Source organism: Marmota flaviventris, chromosome 17 (assembly GCF_047511675.1).
Source record: "Marmota flaviventris isolate mMarFla1 chromosome 17, mMarFla1.hap1, whole genome shotgun sequence".
NCBI classification, from domain to species: Eukaryota; Metazoa; Chordata; class Mammalia; order Rodentia; family Sciuridae; genus Marmota; species Marmota flaviventris.
The window spans coordinates 51,546,015-51,566,449 of NC_092514.1; the positions used below are offsets into that span (position 1 = coordinate 51,546,015).

Below are 20,435 nucleotides of genomic sequence, written 5' to 3' on the forward strand. Positions count from 1 at the left end.
GTCTGCGTGTTTTATCATTTCCACAAATAATTCTTACAGAAACATTTCTCTATTGTTAATGCTATCAGGGATGTTTATTTCTGTATTAGCTTCCTTGAACAACCAATGCTGCACTTTTCCTCTGCAGCCCTAGAATATGTTGAGTATTCCCAGGTTCTGAGAAGGATTAGATATTTCTTCCGTAATAAATGGCTACTGCCACAGTAACCGGAGAACAAAGCCATTTCTTTCAGCTTAGTATCAAATAAGCACAGTCCACTGCACCCAATTCCAAAGGCTTTATTGGTAAATACACTTTAGAAAAGAATGATCTACCCTACCCCTTCCAAGTCAGTGGAATGAACAGCTGTGTCCAGGGACTCCTCAGACTGCTGAAGGGGACCCCTTCTTTGACCACTTCTATTCATAGACCCAGTCATGAGCACAAGACTTGTAGTCAACCAATTCTTCAGGCTTAAACCATAGGCTGATCTCTTTTTCAGCACTTTTTACAGAATCACTGCCATGAATGATGTTCCTAAAAAAGAAAACAATTACTAGTTACCATGTTTTAAAGTGCAAAAGTCTACTTAATGGGTACAATGACAGCCACTGCAGAACTTTTCAGCCAAATTGCTACTTGAAGCAGCAAGTTACACACCCCAAAATATTTCTGAAACCAACTACAAAACTATGAAGATGGTCAGGCATGGTAGAACATGCCTGTAATCCCAGAGACTCAGGATGTTAGGCAGGAGGATTTCAAGTTGGAGGCCAGCCTCAACAACTTAGCAAGGCCCTAGGCAACTTGGTAAGACCCTGTCTCAAATAAAGAGCTGAGGATGTGGCTCAATGATTAAGCACCCCTGGGTTCAAACTCTGGTATAAAAAAACTATGGAGGGCTGGGGATGTGGCTCAAGCGGTAGCGCGCTCGCCTGGCATGCGTGCGGCCCGGGTTCGATCCTCAGCACCACATACAAACAAAGATGTTGTGTCCGCCAATAATTAATTAATTAAATAAATAAATATTTAAAAAAAAAAAAAAAAAAAACTATGGAAGTGCTACTCTGGGAGCTGAGGCAAGAGGACTGCTTAAGCCCAGGAGTCTTAAGACTAGCCTGGGTAACACCAATACCCCATCTCAACAAAGTGACTGTAAAGGTGCTTAATTTAAAAGATTCATTGTTTCAACTATATTATGCTTCTAAATTCCCATCCCCTTGAAAAGTACTTCTAGCACTGGGGATATGGACAGTGGTAGAGTGCCTGCCTAGCATGCATGAAGCCATGAATCTGATACCCATCACTGAAAAAATGAAAAAATCTTTTTCTTTTTTTTTTTTTTTTGCTGATGCTACAAAATTATTCCAATTCCTCAAATTTTGAAGCATATAGAAAAAAAAAATCAAACATACATCACAACAACAAATCTTAACTAGATGTGCTTTTTTTTGGGGGGGGGGGGGGGAGGTGACAGAGTCTTATTAAATTGCTGAGGCTGGCCTTAAACTTAATCCTCCTGCCTCAGCCTCCTGAATTGCTGGGATTACAAGCAAGCACCACTGTACTTGGCCCTTGCCCTTTTTATTATCTTGAAACAGGGTCTCAGAAAGTTGCTTAGGACCTAAGTTTTTGAGGCTGGCCTTGAACTTGTGATCCTCCTGCCTCAGCCTCCCAGAATCCCAGGAATTACAGGCATGCAACACTACGCCCAGCTACATGAAATTATTATCAAGGGCCATTGCTGTTGCACTTTTTTGGATCACTGATTTGTAAAGCCCAATCACGGAATGCATACTTCTTAATAATAATAACAATCCCTTCATTCCATTTGAATCTCAAAACTCTTTGGTTTTTGTATAAACTTTGTATTGGTAAGGGAACCAGAGTTAAGGGATATGCCCATGGATGGGATGCCCAGAATGCAGAACTTGGTGAGGCTAGAACCATGTAAGGAATTACCATATGCAACTCCCCTGTGCAGTGTCTTGGTTAAAATTTCAAGTGACATGGGGAAGTAGCTATTCATGAAAGTTTTTATCCAATAAAAACCACCACCTAATTTAAAATTCATTTTTCTTTTTTTAGGGGGAGGAGGTACCATGGATTGAACTTGGGCACTCAACCACCAAGCCAATCCCCAGCCCTATTTTTGTATTTTTTATTTAGAGACAGGGTCTCACAGAGTTGCTTAGTGCCTCATTGCTGAGACTGGCTTTGAACTCGCAATCTTCCTGGCCTCAGCCTCCGAGGCACTGGGATTATAGGCGTGCACCACCACGCCTGGCTAAAGTTCAGATTTTTTGAAAAACAGAATATGTCCCAAAACATTTGCTTTATACTTCATTTAAGTGAGTAAAGTCATCAATACCATCCCAGGAGTTAAGTAAAAGTTATCAACACAGTTCCAGGACTCACCTGCCAACTTGAATGCAGAAGTCCCCTCGAATGGTACCTGGTTTAGAATCTGCTGGATTCGTCTCCCCAAGCATCACCCGGCCTGTCTTCACCACATTCAGCCCCTCCCAGACCTTGACCATGGGGAAAAGGAATTGTTGCAGATCTACCACTTAGGATAATTCCAGACAAACACCCCTACCTAACAGCACACATCAATGAGACCAATCAGTGGTAACCCTAGTAGAGAGCAGGGGCCTATATGACAAATTTTATTCCAAATATAGGATCCAGGTAGAGTCTAAACTTTAAAGAGATACAGAAAAAAAATAGTTGAAGAAGGGGTAAAGTGATAACTACAATACGATCAGTGAACATCCCAGAAGACAGCAAGAGATGGCAAAGGTTGATATAAAAGGGAAAATATTCCAGGGAAGAGCAGGAGGCAAAGGTCATGCTAGGGAAACCAGAAAGGCTCTTTCTCAATTTTGGTGCCTATTACACGCTCTACTTCTCTTCATTCCCAATTGAACATTAATGCCATCTAGAAAATGCTTCATCTCTAGCATAGGATTAGAGACCTTTTGCTTCATGTATTACATAAGTTCAAACTTTTCATGAGAAATTTTTAGAAAGTATTTTTTAAAGTCTAGGAAACATTATGGTGACAAACGCTTGATGAACCTAAGAAATCTAGCACTCCTTTTGCTGGCAGTGAGGCTACCCCTAGGGGGATTTACCATAAAGCATCACTTTTTTCCTAAAATCTGATTCCCTTTCCCTTCTTCTCCCAAACTCCTAGTTAATATTTCCAGCAGGACCCATGTATAAAAGGAAGAATTTAGGGTGGGATATCTAAAAAAAGAGCAAGTAGGCACAGCAATTTCCCTGGTCTCCCCTCATCCCCAACAAGCACTCACCATAGCCACCACTGGCCCTGAGTTCATGTACTTCACCAGCCCTGGGAAGAAGGGTCGATCTTTCAGGTCAATGTAGTGCTGCTTCAGATGGTCCTCAGAGGCCTGATATTCAGAAGAGGATCCAGTTAGGAAACAAGCTAGAAAGGCTCAAGTATGGCTCCACCCCATTCTCTGAGTCCCTCATCAATGTGGTATGTTCTCCAAGAGTCCTTTGGGGGGCTGAGGATGTAGCTCAGTGGTAGAGCAACTGCCTAAATGTGCAAGGCCTTGAATTCCATAAAGGAAAGGGGGGAAAAAGTCCCTTTTTTCACAAGGTATGTATTAAAAAAAAAAAAAGCCTATTGCAAATCCCTCCTGAGTAACTTACCAAAATACAGTCTTAAAATATTTTAAAGACTGGGAATGTAGCTCCATGGTAAAATATTTGCCTAACATGCATGAGGCCCTGGATCCAATCCCTGGTACCACAAAAGATTTAAAAAATTTAAAAGGAGAAAAGCAAAAAACAGCTTTTAAAGGGGGCTGGGGGTGTAGCTCAGTAGTAGAATGTCCCAGCTTCAATCCCCAGTACTGGGGAGGGAAAAGAAAAAGGAAAAAGAAAAAAAGAATCCTATCCAAACCATGCACCTGATGCCATTTTAGCAGAAAGACTTCTGATCATAAAAACATCCTTGTAATGTCAGTGATGTTATGGATTTTATACTACTTAACCAGATGTGATCTGAGGATCCAGACTTAGGAAGTTAAATGTTGGCTGCAACTGAAGGATAAGTCACATGGAGATCAAATTAAAATCCTGTTGCCTACCGAGGAGGCCCTTTTTTTTTTGGTCCGGGGATGGGGTACCAGGGATTGAACTCAGGGGCACTCGACCACTGAGCCACATCCCCAGCCCTGTTTTGTATTTTATTAAAGACAGTGTCTCACTGAGTTGCTTAGCGCCTAGCTAAACTGCTGAGGCTGGCTTTGAACTCGCGATCCTCCTGCCTCGCCTCCGGAACAGCTGGGACACGGCGCCCAGCAAACCCTTTTAAACATTTCAGATGATAACAGAACATTCTCTTCTCTGATGAACTTGGTTTTCAGTACTTATTTAACCCATCACTATCAGGGTTCGGATCTGTGCAAATCTGATGTGGCAAATACGGTCACAACCCTATGTATTTCCAGGATGGACACTGCACCCAAAACCCGCCATCCTCAAATGTCAGGCAAAGCACTGGACTTCAATCCTCCATTCTGTGCGTACGTAGACCCGCGAGGGCCGGGAAGGGAGTTCAGACTTCCTCCTCTCGCTGCCGCCCCCCGGTGACCGTCGGGCAGAGCCGCGATTCGACACAGGCTGGACGCGTCGAGGGAAGGAAGCCAGCCCTGGGCAGGAGTCACGTTACCTCCGCTTAACCTTCCCAAGGGCGTCTGTCCTCCCCAGCATCATGAAAGGGCCAGAGGACCACCGCAGCCCTGGGTAGGGGCAGAGGGCAAGGGGATTTTCCCGCGAGCGTAGTCAGCCAAGGGGACTCCATCCCGGAAAGGAGACGCAGACTAACCGCTGCCAGGGGGGCGAACACCCGAGCCCGGGCGCTGAGTGGGCAGGGAGCTAAGGGAGCGTTACCCGAAGGAACTTCATGGCCACCAGCCGGAACCCCTTCTGCTCGAAGCGCTTGATGATCTCGCCCACCAGGCCGCGCTGCACGCCATCCGGCTTGATGGCGATGAAGGTGCGTTCGAGGTTTGCCATGGTCCTGCGGAACCCGAGGCGCAGTCAGGGCCCGGCGTCTGCCAGGACACAGCCCCGCCGGGGCCGCGGCCCGAGTAGGGGAGGCCACGTGGACACCCGTCCGGCCACCCTCCTCCCCCGGTTCAGGGACACGTGGCTTCCCGGGCGCTTCCGCCCTGCCCCTGCAGGCGCCGCCGCCCGTACGCAGTGTCTCAAGGCCGGCGGAGGGAAGGTGCTGGGGACCCGGATCCGACCATCGCGGTGCTGCGAGGGGCCGCGGGCGCGTGGAGACCGGAGCTCGGATCCGCGGCGAAGCGGTACGGGGTGGCGGCGGAGAGTGCACCCAGTCTTACCCGGGAACTGTGGACCGGCGGTGGCTGTGCTGCAAAACCGAAATCTGAGCGACCACCGGACCCGGGAGAAAGCAGAGGAGGAGGAGCGGGGGCGGGGCGCCGGACGGCCACACCCCGGAGGGCCCGCTGCCCAACCCGGGGATGCCCGGCCCGCCGAACGCGGCAGGCCGCCTTGTCCCCGCCCTGCAAGTGGACGCCCTCGCCTTGCGAGCGACTACCGGGGTTTCTAGGCGGGAGGTGATTTGTCCCCTAACTTCCGGGCCTCCCCAATTAAGACTGCCCTTTGTGCCTCCTGCTTCACTTCTACTTGGCGAGAACCTACTGCTGGCCTGGAGTTCTTTCCCCAGTCTATTCCATCTGCTTTCACCCTCCGCCAGAGCGCCCCGGGTCCAGCTGGATTCCCCTGCCCTCAGGCGCCCCCAAGTCCTTATCCTTAACACCTCTGAAAGTCAGCCTTCCTTTCCCCACCCCTTTGCTTAAGCCCTGGTTAAGCCCTCAGCCTGTTCATCCACGACCTCGCCTCAAGCCTCAAGCCGCTCGCACGGAGCCTCTTTCAGCACCCTCCTCTGGGTGTCATCTGCTCTAGATTCTGTACCCTACCTCAGGAAGGCGTTCAACTCCTTGAGAAGATATTGCATGCCTTTCGCTATATGTCCCTGGTCTTGCCTGTCTCCCCACTACCCTTCCAACCTTAATTAGCTACCCTGTTCCCACACAGCACTACTTAACCACACGGTTAAGTTCAACCGGAGACACACCATAGCAAGTCTAGATTCTCACAGAAATCAGGCCTGTTGACTTGTAAACAGCCCCCATTCCTGTCTATCAGGCAAACCATTAGCTCCCTGCAGGTACCACCCACCCTTCTTTGCTGGGTCCTAACCACAAAAATCACAGAATTTCGGTACAACTCTGGTGACCCAGCCAGCTGCAGGTTTGTCTCAGGTTGGCTTGAGCCCAAGTTGGGGCCTGGAACCTTCTCAGGCACTGATTAAGACATATAGATTGTTGTCCAAAACACAAGCTGGCTAGGAGCCTGAGCCAAAATTCCCTAAACCCACATGTAAGCTCCATACTGTGGCCCCTTGCTGAGGAACACCCCTTTCCTCTCCATGTCTGTCTCAAGGAGGAGCTGCAGCACTCTTAAGTTTCCCTAATAAGCTTTGGGCTGTTCACCCCGGCAGTTAGTGCTTCTTCTGGAATCCCAACAGGCTCATCTAGGGATGGTTTTCACCCTTGGAGTTCCTTGTGGGAACTACCCTGCCCATTTAATCAGGAGAAAGCATCCCTTTTTGATGGTCCCCTGCTTCTCTAGGGGAGTCAGCAAGCCCTACCCTCAGTGTCCCTTACACTGACATCTGTATACCAGCACTCCCTGCCCTGAGATGATGTGACTCTCTATGCCCCCCACCCAGTACTCTAAGCTGACCTCACTAGCACAGCACTTATTACCTGTGACTGACCAAATGGGTGACAATCCAAGCGTGTAATTACACCTTACCAGCTTCCCAAACCTTTAGTGGCAGAGCATCAACCCATGATATATTGACAATAATTGTCACTTTCCCTCATTCTAGGACAGGGTTTCCTTTGACCTCAATCTGAAGCACACTCATTTATTTTCCTTTTAAGAGTTACCAAATGTCAAACTGTGGGTAAGAGTGTGGAAATTTCACTGGGCATTTCTCTATCCAGTAGACACCTGTTTGCCCCTTGGCCAGATCACTAATACCAACATATAGTTCAATACTAACCCTCTCCAACATCTCTCCTTTCCTTCCTGGAAAGACCTTCCTTAACAAGAAGCTATAGCACTCCTGCCTCACTACCCACATTCTGCAAAGGTTCAGGTAGGTGCTGGTACTGTCATCCCACACCCTAAAACAGGACATGCTTTGCATGAAATTGAAATGCATCTAGCCTCCAGCTGCCCCAAAAGAAGGCAGCTCTATCCCAACCATCCTCCTCCTACTTTCCCTTGCTCTCTATTGCCCCTTCCAGCCAGATGAACAAACACTAAGCAAGAAACCCTGCTTAAGTTTATGGCAAAAATCAGTTGTCTTTCAATATTCATTCTCACTTTCTAGTTCACCTTTTTCCAAGGTAGAACTACTGAGTTTCTTTGTTTTTTTTTTAAGATAGAGAGAATTTTTTAATATTTATTTTTCAGTTTTCAGTGGACACATCTTTTATTTTTATGTGGTGTTGAGGATCAAACCCAGCGCCCCATGCACGCAGGTGAGCGCGTTACCGCTTGAGCCACATCCCCAGCCCCAGAACTTCTGAGTTTTACTTGAGCACAGTTTACTCAAATAAAAAGAATATTTTCCAGGCTCTTAGTAGCTAAATGCAGCCATATGACTAAGTCCTAGCCAATAGGATGTCAGGGACAGTGAAGGTATTTCACTTTTGTTTTTTTAGTTGTGTTTGGTTTGGGGTTTGTTTTGATTTCTTTTGTTTGGTACCAGGGATGCTTTACCACTAGGCTACATCCCCAGCTTTTTATTTTGAACCAGGGTCTCGCTAAGTTGTTTAGGACCTTGCTAAATTGCTGAGGCTGGTTTTGAACTTCAGATCGTTCTGTCTCAGCCTCCTGAGTCTCTGGGATTACAGGTATGTGCCACTGCACCTGGCTCTTTTTTTCTTTTGAGACAGGGTGTCACTATACTGCCCAGGCTAGCCTTGAACTACTGCCTTCCAGGTAGCTAGGACTACAAATATGTATCACAGAACCCAGTTTGAGTTATACCTTTAAAAGTAAAGGATACTCCTTCCATTTCCATCCCAAACTTTCTGGAATGTGGCCCTAGGGGTAGTAATCCACATGGAGTTGGTTAGAAGGAACTGAGTCCCTGGACAACCTCAAGGTTCAGAGCCTTACCACCAACACCATCCCTAATGAACAGCTTGGATTTTAAATTGGAAGAGAAGTACATTTCTGTCTTATCTCTCTTAAAACAACCAAATCAATATCCAAATAAGTCCAAGCTACTTAGATTCGTCCCACTTTGAGACCATCCCAGGGATCTAGGCCTACTGTCCAGTTTTTTTCTTAAATATTTTTTTAGTTGTAGTTGGACACAATACCTTTATTTTTTTTATTTATTTATTTTTATGTGGTGCTAAGAATCACACCCAGTGCCTCGTACATGCTAAGCGAGTGCTCTACCGCTGAGCCATAAACCCAGCCCCTTTTCTTGAGTTTTTAAGTAGTTACAACTTCTCATATTTCTGAAGACCAGGATGGGTATCTTTTCTTTTTCTTTCTTTTTTTTTTTTTTTTTGTGTGTGTATGGTGCTAGGGATTGAATTCATGGCCTGCAAGGCAAGCACTGTACCAATTGAGCTATATCCCCAGCCCGATATCTTTTATTTCTGATGAATCCTCTGTATCCAGTACAATCTCTATGTATTTGTGGGGGGGACTGAACCCAGGCATGCTCTAACACTATGCCATATCCTCAGCCCTGGTTTATTAGTTTTTGTTTTTTATTTTGAGCAGAGTCTCACTAAGTTGCTTAGAGCCTCACTTAGTTGCCAAGGCAAGCCTCAAACTTGTGGTCCTTCTACCTCAGCCTCCTGAGCTGCAAGGATTACAGACATGTGCTACCACACCCAGCTCCTATTAGTTTTGACAACCTAATAGATCCTCCATAAATACTTGTTGACTGGCTCTGTGCCAAGAGTGGATGACATGCAGGAGGTGAGGAGGTAAATAGGCAAAGAGAATGCCTGTGTGTATGTGAGATCTTCAAGCCAATATAAATAATTTATATAGTATTTATACTCCAGTAGCTCAGATATTCAGAAAACACAAAAAGAAGAATGCAAAGCAATACAAAGTAACCAATTCAACTAATCTTATGTTGAGATGAAACACTTTAATCTGATGGTAGCACATAACACTGTACAGGGAGTACTCACAGCTCAAGAGTTCCCTTGAAGAAACTCTTATTTATTCCAGAAATAACTAGATTTGCTATAGTCTGGTCCCCTGCCCATGGGAATGGCGGGAAGTAGACAAGCAAAGCATGGTGGCTTGCCCTCTTGTCACTCGTAGATCCAGTCCTGTGCACAACTCTTGTAATCCACCAGTTCCTCAGGTTGAAACCACAAGCTGATCTCCTTCTCTGCACTCTCCACAGAATCGCTGCCGTGGATAATGTTCCTGGTGGGGAAGAGATGGCCACATTACCAAGACCAGAAGAATTAAGCCCAGAAACCCACCACATTCCCAATGCCAGAAAGTCTAGAGCCCAAAGGTGCATGCACTTTAGACCATGTAGCAAAAGAAAAAACTCACAGCTGCCATTAATAGGATGAAGAAGGACCTCCCCACACCCAGCCCTCTTGGCAACACTGATACAAGCAGTGACAGCCTTCAGGGAAGGTCAGGTTCTACTTAGGCACAACCAAAGGATGATGACGACCAAAGACAGAGAGCCCTCAAAGTCAACCACCAACTTTAGAGGACAGTGAACTCTGATTTAAAACTGACCTGCATGTGTTATCATGTCTACCTCCAGCCTCAGAAGCCCAAATTTTTGTGGCAATTTAGATTTGGGAATAGAGTAAAAAAACACTAAATCCCACCTGCCAACTTGGATGCAAAAGTCCCCACGGATGGTCCCAGGTTTGGAATCAGCAGGATTGGTCTCCCCGAGCATCACTCGGCCTGTCTTCACCACATTTAGTCCCTCCCAGACCTTCAAGGACAAAAGAGAATGTGATCAAGGAAGAAACCCAATCTCAGCAGAAAATCTGGCAACTATTAATTCAGAAAAAGTCCCCATTAAGATGACATTCAAAAAAAAAAAAAAAATGACATTGATTCAATGAACAAAAATTTATGGAGCATCTTCTTGTCCCAGAACTGGAGTAACTGGTCTCCCTGCCCCTACTCCTGCCTTTCTACAATCCACTCTCAACATGGCAAATTATGTGGCTTTTTTAAAATGCCAAATGTAAAACCTCCCATCACCTCCCAGAACTAATGAAGAGTACAGACAACACAGTCCTTGTGCCATGGCCTCTGCCGGTACCTCTGATTCCATGTCTTCTTTCTGGGTGTGGGTACAGGGGATTGAAACTAAGGGTACTTTATAACTGAGCTCCTTCCCCAGCCCTTTTTGTTTTTTGAGACAGGGTCTCGCTAGGTTGCTGAGGGTCTCACTACATTGCTGAGGTTAGCCTCAAACTTGCAATTCTCCTGCCTCAGCCTCCAGTTACTGGGATTTTAGGCATGCACCACCACATCTACTTGTGAACTCATCTCGACCTAACGTTTCTGGTTAAGTTGGCTTTAGCCATCCCAACCTCCTTTCCCTGCCATGCCCCTTCCCAGGTCCTTTCCACATGCTGTTTTTTCTTTTTTCAGGTATCAGGGATTAAACCCAGGGGCACTCAACCACTGAGCCACATTCCCAGCACTATTTTGTATTTTATTTAGAGACAGAGTCTCACTGAGTTGCTTAGCACCTTACTTTTTGCTGAGGCTAGCTTTGAACTCATAATTCTCCTGTCTCAGCCTGTCTCAGACTCCAGAGTCGCGGAGATTACAGGCATGTGCCACTGCACCCGGCCACATGCTGTTTTATTGATCAGGAATATTCCTCACTGGTTTTTGTGCATGGCAGGCTCCTTCTTGTCATTCAGATCTGAGCTTACAAATCACATTCCTTGACCATCACATCACCCAGTTTCATTTCTGTGCATCTTACTATACTATTATATAAGCTTTTAAATATATTGGCTTAGTAATATACTATATTTATATATTATATATTTATTATGTATGTATGTATGTATGTGTACATATTTCTTAATTTCTTTATTGTCTGCCCACCCTTACTCCCTTCAAGAAATGTAGGCAAGGGCTAGGAATATAGCTCAGTGGTAGAGCATTTGCCTAGTATACCCGAAGCCCTTGGTTTGATCCCCAATACTGTAATTTTTGAAGAAAGGAAGTGCAGGCAAAGAAAGGTATGAAAACAGATATCCACTTTATCTCATTCGTGACTATATCCCCAATGTCTAGAAGAAAGCCTGGCACATATATATATATATAACAAGGAATACTGCAATAGTATATAGTATATATATAGTAATACTGCAATAACCAAGAAACAATCTCCTGCCTTCCAGGAGCTTGAACAAGCAGGTCTCTCCGGTTTCCTCCTAGCCACAGGTCTTCAGCTCAATAAGCAAATGTATCTTTTCTTTGGTGGGTCAGAGAGCTGACTCATACCAACTGCCCATTCCTGCCAACCCGAAATTCCTCTGAAGCAATGAGGCCCTGGCATCAGATTTGGGAATCACAACACTTGTTCTTCTCCACTTCCAACTGAGTCATTCACTCAACATCCCACACAGGCACACTCACCATGGCAACCACTGGCCCCGAGTGCATGTACTTCACCAGGCCAGAGAAGAAAGGACGGTCCTTTAGGTCGATGTAGTGTTCCTTGAGAAGGTCTTCAGAAGCCTTATTCCATAGGACAGAAAAGAAGAACTAAGAACCCCAAACATTCTAAAAACAAATAATCTGGTTATTCCCCCTCACTCATCCTGCTATTTAAAACATGAGCTCTTAGCTCATCATACATTCTCATCTTGGTCATTTTTTTTTTTCTTTTCTGGTGCTGGGAATTGAACCCTGAGCCTTGGACACACCAGGCAAGCATTCTGCCACTGAGCCACATCCCTAGCTAACTAAATACATTCTCTCCACTACCAGAGGGGAGCAGTGACAAGGACTAAAAGTGCTTCTGCAGTTTGAACCAATTTTCTCCCTCTAGGCCTTGAATGATCAGAATAAAATAACATTAAAATTGAATCCCCCCATCTCATGTTAGGAAAACAAACAATACAATGAATTTCCATTGGTGGACTGTGATGAACTTGGGGAGGGAAGTCAGGGAGGTAGTGTGGGTATTCTATAGGCAGCAAACTGAACCAGGCCATCTCCCAGGAATACTTACTTATTCAGAGGATAAAGCCCCAGTGTGGTGACCATGTGATCCCCAAAGATATCCATAAACCACCCAAAAGAACATGACATCTAGCAATAAATAATTCTTATTTATTGCTGGAAGAATGAATTAAAAATCTCTCACACTTCAAGGCTGGTATATAAGAACAAATCAAGTTAGCTAGAGAGCAAACCATCTGCTTAGTTTCAACTCAACTTGGCTGTGATCTCTCACTGCCTCTATGCTTGCTGAGAATCTCGCAAGGCCCTTAGTTTTAGTTCTATTAATTGGTTCTAAAGCTCTTTAGCTTGCAAAACATATAGGCTTTTTTTTTTTTTTTTTTTTTTTGACAGACGGAGAACCTCAAGTAATGAAAGAAATCATTCCTTCCATTCTTTACCAAACTCACATCCTTGACATGAAAAGTCATTGTAAAGGAGAAAAATGTCTGACTTAGGAGTCAGAGACCCAAGTTAAAAATCCCAGCTGCATCACCAACTGCGCTATCAGGCAACCTCTCCAAGCCTGCTTCCCCTAACAACGTCTCAGGGTTGTCATAAGGGCTAGAGGAGAAAACATAGATGCCCAGCACAGAGTAAATACCTGATCAACACCTCATTCATTTCATTTTACCTTCAAAACCAAATTAATATGTAAATCCATTGTTTGTCCACCAACTGACTCTCATCATTCTACCACGCTCTTCCCTCAGCATTAACATAGTCTGTCCCCTTTCCTAAAATATCACCCAGGAAGTAAACTGCAAATCAAGCTAAAGTTAAAATGCACTAGGAGGGGCCAAGGTTGATTCCTTTAATGGGAAAAATTAATTTATTTGAGAATCTGAATCTTCATCTCTTGGATCTGTTTGAAGAGGATTCTTGGCCAATCCTTTGAATTTACTGAAATACTGTTTTGTAGGTATCTTGTAAAGATGTATCTGCTCTCTGCTATGTCAGGAGAGCTATAGTTTTCCCACCAAAGCCCCGATGGTACCTGATATATGTTGGACACTAAGCAGGTAGTAACTGACAATGCAAAGATTTTCTTGCTGAAAAACAACCTGCCTCAAAAAGGGAAAAAAGTTCTCTAAAATTATCTGCTTAGAAACCTAGAGTCCAAGAGCTCAAACACACCCGGGGCTATGTCAGAAATTACAGTGCTACAGGAATTATGTGGAGTTCTACATTGCTAAGGGGAAAAACAGACTATTTTTGCAAGTCCCAAATAACTTGTTTTGTTTCAAGAGTTAGCCAAGATGCTAGGTCCCTGAGGGGTTTCCAGGCTTCAAGACGTTTGTGGTCAGTCTACCATGGAGAAATCTAAAAGCAGAGGGGACAAACAGAAATTAATCTAGGAAGAATGAAGTTTACTTACCTGCATTAATTTCATACTAACAAGACGGAATCCCTTCTGCTCAAAACGCTTGATGATCTCTCCCACAAGACCCCTCTGGACCCCATCAGGCTTGATGGCAATGAAGGTGCGCTCATTGTTGGCCATGGTCCTGGAGATAGGCAGGTAGAGGAATGAAACAGCGCTGAATCTCCTGCCTACATTATCCTGCTCAAGCGGATTACCCCCATAAAGCTGGTTTAAATCTGGCATATCTATTCCAAGTCTCTCTGGTTTAAAAAAATGAAAAAAAAAAAAACCAGTTCCTCTCCATTACCTTCATATACATATATGAACTAATATCCCAAAGTGGGGAAGAGTCTAAAAGCAGGGACTGTAATTTCTATCCCATTTGATTTAACAAGCTTCTATTAAGCATCTACTGTACACCCAGCACTGTAATGGAACCAAGGTAGGAGATGTACACAAATAAGATGCTCTTTTTCAATTATCCAGTTTGGAGAAAAATGCACTGATGTGGTTTCACTAAAGTGGAAGTGATATCTGTTACAAGTCTATAGGAGATACAGTTTGACCTACTGCTATAACCATAGTATTAGAATTGAAAGGGGTTTTAGAAAATATGTCATGTCATATCATGGGGAAAGAAAGAAGCCTGGAGAGCTTCCATTCCGTATCCTTCCTTTTACAGATAAGATCTGCACAGGACCAGAAGAAGAGATTCCTCACCTTGAAAGACAACCTCTAAGGGGATATAGCAGCCCCACCTCCTTCTTCCTTCCTGTACTTCAGTTACCTCTTACTATAGAACCTGAACACTGTAGTCCAACTTTCTATTTGTGTGTCTACCTCCCCGCAGGTCTATGGCCTGCAAACAAGGCTGGTTTACTCCTGTATCTGTCTCTGGTACCTAGCCACGAGGCCTACCTGTCAATAAAAGCAAAGAAAATGCTTTAAATGATAATCACTCCGCCCTTCCAAGAAAGAGGCAAAGCCCAAAGATTAGCTGGGGAACCTCTTAAGGAGCGCTGGACAAGCATGGATTCGCCAGAATAAAATGGGGCCAGAACCGGTACCTATAAAAGTCCCTTCACACTTCACCCTGGCACACACACCCATCATTCATTCATTCAGCAAGTACTTCCTAAGCGCCAACTCTGTGCCCAGTACCGTACTGAAGGAGAATACGGCACAGCCCCTCCCTAACGGGATAGGCAGCATGGACAAAGAACCCAAGTGGCGTGGGAACTGTGCTGACAGGTCTGCACCTGTCCAGAGACGCTCCCCCGCCCTTCTTGTTCATCCGATCCCCTCGCCACCTCTCAGAGCAGAACCCACCCCTTCACTAACCCTCTTCATTTCGCGCCCCCCCCCCCACCTTCCCCAGATCTCACTCCTTTCCCTTCCCCTCAGGACCCCAAAACCTTCTCACCCCTGCAGCCGCTTGGGCTTTAACTACCGCAGCAGTAGCCGGCACCGGAAACGCAACCCGGCCCCACGTGGTTCCCAGCAGCTGCACACACGGAACGCTTTGGCGCAGATCCGCTGCAGGAGAGCCCTTTTTGCAGAACACCGCTCGCCCACGCCTCCTTTTGTGAGTAGGACGTCATTCTAGGGCGCAACCTTCCGGTGTTTGACTTCCTGCGCTAGTTTTTTCGGGCTCTTCGCTCTGGCTGCCATCTGTTTTTCAACCTTAATATTCTGACTCACTTCCTTCGTTCTCAAGCAAGTTGGCTTCCCGAGAGGTGGCGCTCGCACTTTGCATGACGTTCGAACCAGCATCTGACCTAGAGGTGGACTTGTCTCGCTTCCGCTTTACGTTTATTTACTCCTTCCAGCCTGTCAAGCAATAAAATTATTTACTGAGTACCTACTATGTGCCAGGCACTATTCTAGGCCCCGGGGATAAACAGTATGTTCGCTTCTGGTAAGATTGAGAGGAGTGTTAACCAAAAAACAAATAAGCAAATTAATAGTTTGTGTTGTATAAGTGCTTTGAGGAAAAAAATTGAGCAGGGGGAAAGAGTCGAAGAAATGATAATAGAACAGATTTGCATGACGTGAGGGAACAAGCCTGGTGGCTAAGAGCCGAGAACCATAGTGAGCATTTTGTAGTTCGAAAGGGTCAACATCATGCTGTGGTCAAGCAGGTTTTGTCACAGCATGACATATCTATCTATCTATCTACCTACCTACCTATCTATCTATCTCTATATTTCCCAATATATAAATATGGGTTCTGAAGGTGTGGCTCAGTGGTAGAGTGTGCGTGGAAGGCGCTTGTTATTATATTCTGCAAAAAGGGCTCTCCTGCAGCGGATCTGAGCAAAACATATTTATAAATTATATAGATACATAGATCTAGATAGATCAGTACATACATATATATTTTTTAATTATTATGAAGAATGAATGGGTAGGGGAAAGCTACAAAAGCGTTTTCAAAAAAAAAAAAATGCCATTACAGATAGGAAAAAAAAAATGAAACTTGACCAAAATTAACCTCACACATTATTAAAAAAATTCACACAAAATGGTCTATCAATTTAAATGTAAAATGTAAAACTATAAAAACTTTTTTTTTTTTTAACAAGGCTGGGGAGGGACACAGTGGCCTATGCCTGTAATCCCAAATGTTCCTGAGGCTGAGGCAGGAGGATTGCAAGTTCAAGGCCAGCCTCACCAGCTGAGCAAGGCCCTACCTAACCTTGCCTCAAAAAATAAAAGGGGCTTCTGATGTGGTGCAGTGGTTAAGTGCCTCTGGGTTCAATCCTCAGTATCGAGACAGGAGAGAGAAGAGAGAATTATGCTGACTGGGAAAAAAAAAAAAAAAAAAAAAACGACTTGTAGCTGGGCACAATGGCTTGTTCCTATGTCCCAGCTACTGAGAAGTCGAGGGCAGGAGGATTATTACACCCATGAGTTAAAGGCTAGCCTAGAAAAAGCAGTGAGACCCCATTTGGGATGGGGGGAGTCACTTGCAAAAAGTTATATACTATATTATTGTATTTGTACAACATTCTGGAGTGGGTGTTAGGAATCAAACCAGCGCCTTCCACATGCACTCTATCACTGAGCTACACCTTCAGAACCCATATAACATGCTTGAAATAACAAAACTATGGAAATAATAGATCAGTGGCTGCCAGGAGTTAGAGGTGGGGAAGAGGGTCCACATGTGTCCGTAAAGGGGTAGCCCAAGGGAGTCTTGTTGTAATGATTCTGTATTTTATTGTGGTGGCAATTATACAAATGCACCTGCATGACAATGTTGCATGAAATTATAAATACCTGACATAAATGAGTACATGTTAAACTGGTGAGATCAGAATAAATTCTGTAGATTATACTAACGTCATTTTCCTAGTTTTAATATTGTACTATAATTATGTAATGTGTTATCATTTATGATTTCTTTGTACATATTTTTGGCAATTTCTTCTGAATCAGTACTTACTTAGAAATCAAAGAAATAAGTGGGATTAGAAAAACTGGTTGAGATTGTATTAGTAGCCCAATTGAGAGAAGATGGTGGTGTACAAATTGGTGGTGACAAAAAGAGGTAGAAACAGGTGTTTAGAGGGCATATATTTAAGATTAAGCCCAGAAAGTGTGGTGCTGGTGCATAGGATATAGAACACAAGAGAAAAAAGAATAGAGAGCCAGGTGCAGTGATGCACATCTATAATCCCAGCAACTCGAGAGGCTGAGTGAGGAGAATCACAAGTTTGAGGCCAGCCTCAGCAAATAGCTAGGCTCTAAGCAAATTAGTGAGACCCTGTCTCAAAATACAAAATAAAAAGGTCTTAACCACTGAGCTACATGCCAGCTGAGGCTAGCCACAGCAAATTAGTGAGACCCTAAGCAACCCAGTGAGACTCTATCTTTAAATAAAAAAGGGTTGCTGACGTGGCTCACTGGTTAAGCATTATTGAATTTAATCCCTGGTACAAAAAAAAAAAAAAAAGAAAAAAGAAAAAAAAACTTTTTAGGCCTAAAAATCACCTTTATGCAAATAATTCCCATATGTCTGTTCTCAGGCTCAACATCTCTTCTGAATCGCAGTAAATTACTGCACACTTTCTCTCTGTGTCAACCACATTCATGGCCTCTAGCTGGCATTTGTTGGCTCTTCATATGTCTGTCAATACTATGCAAAGCCTGGGTTTGATCCCCAGGGAGATAAAACCTTATTGTTATCATTTTAAGATAAGGAAACTGAGGCTCCATGGAGGGAGAATAACAGCTAGAAGAGGTAGAACCAGGATTTCAAGTCAGTCTGTGCAACACCAAAACCTGGGCCCTTAATTACAGGTGTGCTGGATCTCACTTCCAATGGGGATCAATATGGGGGGCAAATAAATCATAATGGAACCACAAGGAGATGACACAATTATTTTCAAATGTAATTTGAGAAGAAGCAGCTAGCTTCAATACTGTGCAAAGAATGGAATTGATTCAGAACATGACTGTCCTGTTATTAATCATTTAAGGAATCAGAGCAGCCAATGCATTATTATACCCATGCATGAGAAATAGAAAGGCATCTTGGGATGCAGAGCAAAGAGCGAACATTCATAATACTAACTGAGAATGAGTCCCTGGGGAATCTTCACTGCTCATAATCAAGAATGAAGTATGAACCCTCCCACCTTTGACTCTAGAGTCAAACTACAAATCAAACAGCAGGATAATTTGGTGAAGGCAATTGCCTGAGCTTCACAAAACCCACACACACAGGTCATCTGTCTGCCCCTGACTCCTCAGTGCTTCTGAGTCCCTGATTCCTGAGAGAGGGAAGCAAGAACTTTTGAGGAAACCTGCATTATTTGCTAATAGAGGAAGTAAGTCATGAGTCATCATCACATAGTCTGATGTGGGTACCAACATTTCCCCACCAGAACTGGGGATTGAACCCAAGACTTTGCACATGGTAGGCAAGTGCTGTATCACTGAGTTACACTTCCAGCCCAAGGGAGACTTATTTTTCCTGTTAAATATATCAACTAGTATTAATGAATTGTTTGTCTTTTTTTCACCTCTCCACACTAGTGATTGAACTTAGGAATGCTCTACCACTGAGCTATGTCCCTAGCCCTTTTAGCCTATACTACCACGCCTGGTTGTTGGATACTTTTTCTTTTCTTTTTTTTTAATTTTTTTTTTTTTGTAATTGTTGATGGACAGAACACCTTTATTTTATTTGTTTTTATTTTTATGCAGTGCTCAGGATCAAACCCAGTGCCTCACATGTGCCAGGCAAGCACTCTACCACTGAGCAACAGCCCCAGCCTCACAATGGGTACTTAATCTTAATTTGTGGATGGAAAATCTGAAGCACAGGAAGTTTAAATAATTAGTATCAGGCTACAAAACTGATAAAATGGCAGAACCTGGCTGTGAATCCATCTTATTCCTGTTCCCCGAGCACATTCCTAACCATCGTGCTGTGCGATGGTGTGTTCAGGAATCACAGACTTCCCTGCAGAATAAGATTTTTTTAGTCTCCGTCCAACCCAAATTACATCAGTTGTCTTATTTCTTTCTACTCAACTATATTGCTTTCCTTTGATATCCATGCAGTTTCTGCTCTTATGAACAGTGACTCTAATACCATTGAGCTTTTCCCCTTAAGCCCCTTGACTTTCTCCCCTTTTATTTTTTACATCTTCTTAGAGTCTTTTTGTTTCCACATTCTAAGCTTAGATATAATACATAAAGCCTTTGACAAAAACATGGGTTCTCTGCCTTAACATTTCCTGTACTTGCCCTTCCCTGGTATAGTCTTTCAAGCTAAACCTTTCTGGGGCAAAGGATTATATATGTGAAGAGGCTCAACATTCAAGGTAGTGATTTAGCATTAATTACCTTTTTGCTCTCATGTGATTTGACTCTCCACGACCAGACCTGAGACTCTGACCTAGGTCTAATATTTTTTTGTTTTTACCAATGGTGAGTACAGACTGGTTCACCACTTTTTTCCTCCCTTTGACATCTCCAGTTGGGGTTCAATGTCATATAATCTATTATTACCAGAATACTATCATTACAGTATAATACCTTCATATTATTCAGGATAGGCAAAGTTATACTGTAGCTAAAAAACAAAAAAGAAAGAAAGAAAGAAAAAATCCTAGTTCTCAGGAGCTACATAAAATCCAATCCAGCTACAGCCTAGCACCTAACCAGTCAGCTATCCCCTGCGGTGGGAGCCAGGCTTTTTCCAACACGTGGCGGTGTCATCTCAGTATAAGGCCTAAGCACACCACAGAAGAGCCAAGAGAGCAGGAGAGTCATGCAGTGACTGTTATATGATTGATTTGGCCTGGAGATGACACAAATCACTTCTCCTTTGAGCCCACTGAGAAGAACTAGTCAAATGACCCTGCCTAACTCTAAGAAGGTTAAGAAATATGGGGAACATGTGGCCTTTTGTGAGCTGGATAAGTCTTTGCCTTTTCTCATTAATATGCTACACACTACAATCAGTTCTTTCCTTTCTCAGTCTAGCTGTAAACCATCCACTTGTACCTTGGACTTTAACCTTCTACCTCTAAACCCACTCGTTATTGCTCAAACCAATTTCTGTTCTTTGGAGTATTTTACCTCCTACAGGATGACCTGGCCTCTGCTCTTTAACTTGCATGCCTCACCATGGGAATGCTTTCTCCCCTTCCCTATGCCTAGTTTTGCATCTAGTCAGTTTCCAGGAGCTGCCAGCTGAGAGTGGTCTGGAAAGAT

At 44.0% G+C, this 20,435-nt stretch overlaps 2 protein-coding genes across 2 annotated transcripts; both read right to left on the bottom strand.

Annotated features, from left to right (window-relative positions):
• Window positions 1-263: 263 nt before the first annotated feature.
• On the bottom strand, window positions 264-5,475 carry LOC114083398 (nucleoside diphosphate kinase B). The gene is made up of 5 exons (XM_027924675.2): window positions 5,368-5,475; window positions 4,910-5,039; window positions 3,298-3,399; window positions 2,399-2,511; window positions 264-517 (listed from the first exon to the last, which is right to left on the bottom strand). Exons 2-5 carry the CDS (start codon window positions 5,033-5,035, stop codon window positions 400-402), a joined length of 459 nt encoding a protein of 152 aa, XP_027780476.1. The 5' UTR covers window positions 5,036-5,039; window positions 5,368-5,475; the 3' UTR covers window positions 264-399.
• Window positions 5,476-9,228: 3,753 nt separating this feature from the next.
• Nme1 (NME/NM23 nucleoside diphosphate kinase 1) lies at window positions 9,229-15,233 on the bottom strand. The gene is made up of 5 exons (XM_027924676.2): window positions 15,127-15,233; window positions 13,716-13,845; window positions 11,750-11,851; window positions 9,961-10,073; window positions 9,229-9,535 (listed from the first exon to the last, which is right to left on the bottom strand). Exons 2-5 carry the CDS (start codon window positions 13,839-13,841, stop codon window positions 9,418-9,420), a joined length of 459 nt encoding a protein of 152 aa, XP_027780477.1. The 5' UTR covers window positions 13,842-13,845; window positions 15,127-15,233; the 3' UTR covers window positions 9,229-9,417.
• Window positions 15,234-20,435: the final 5,202 nt, after the last annotated feature.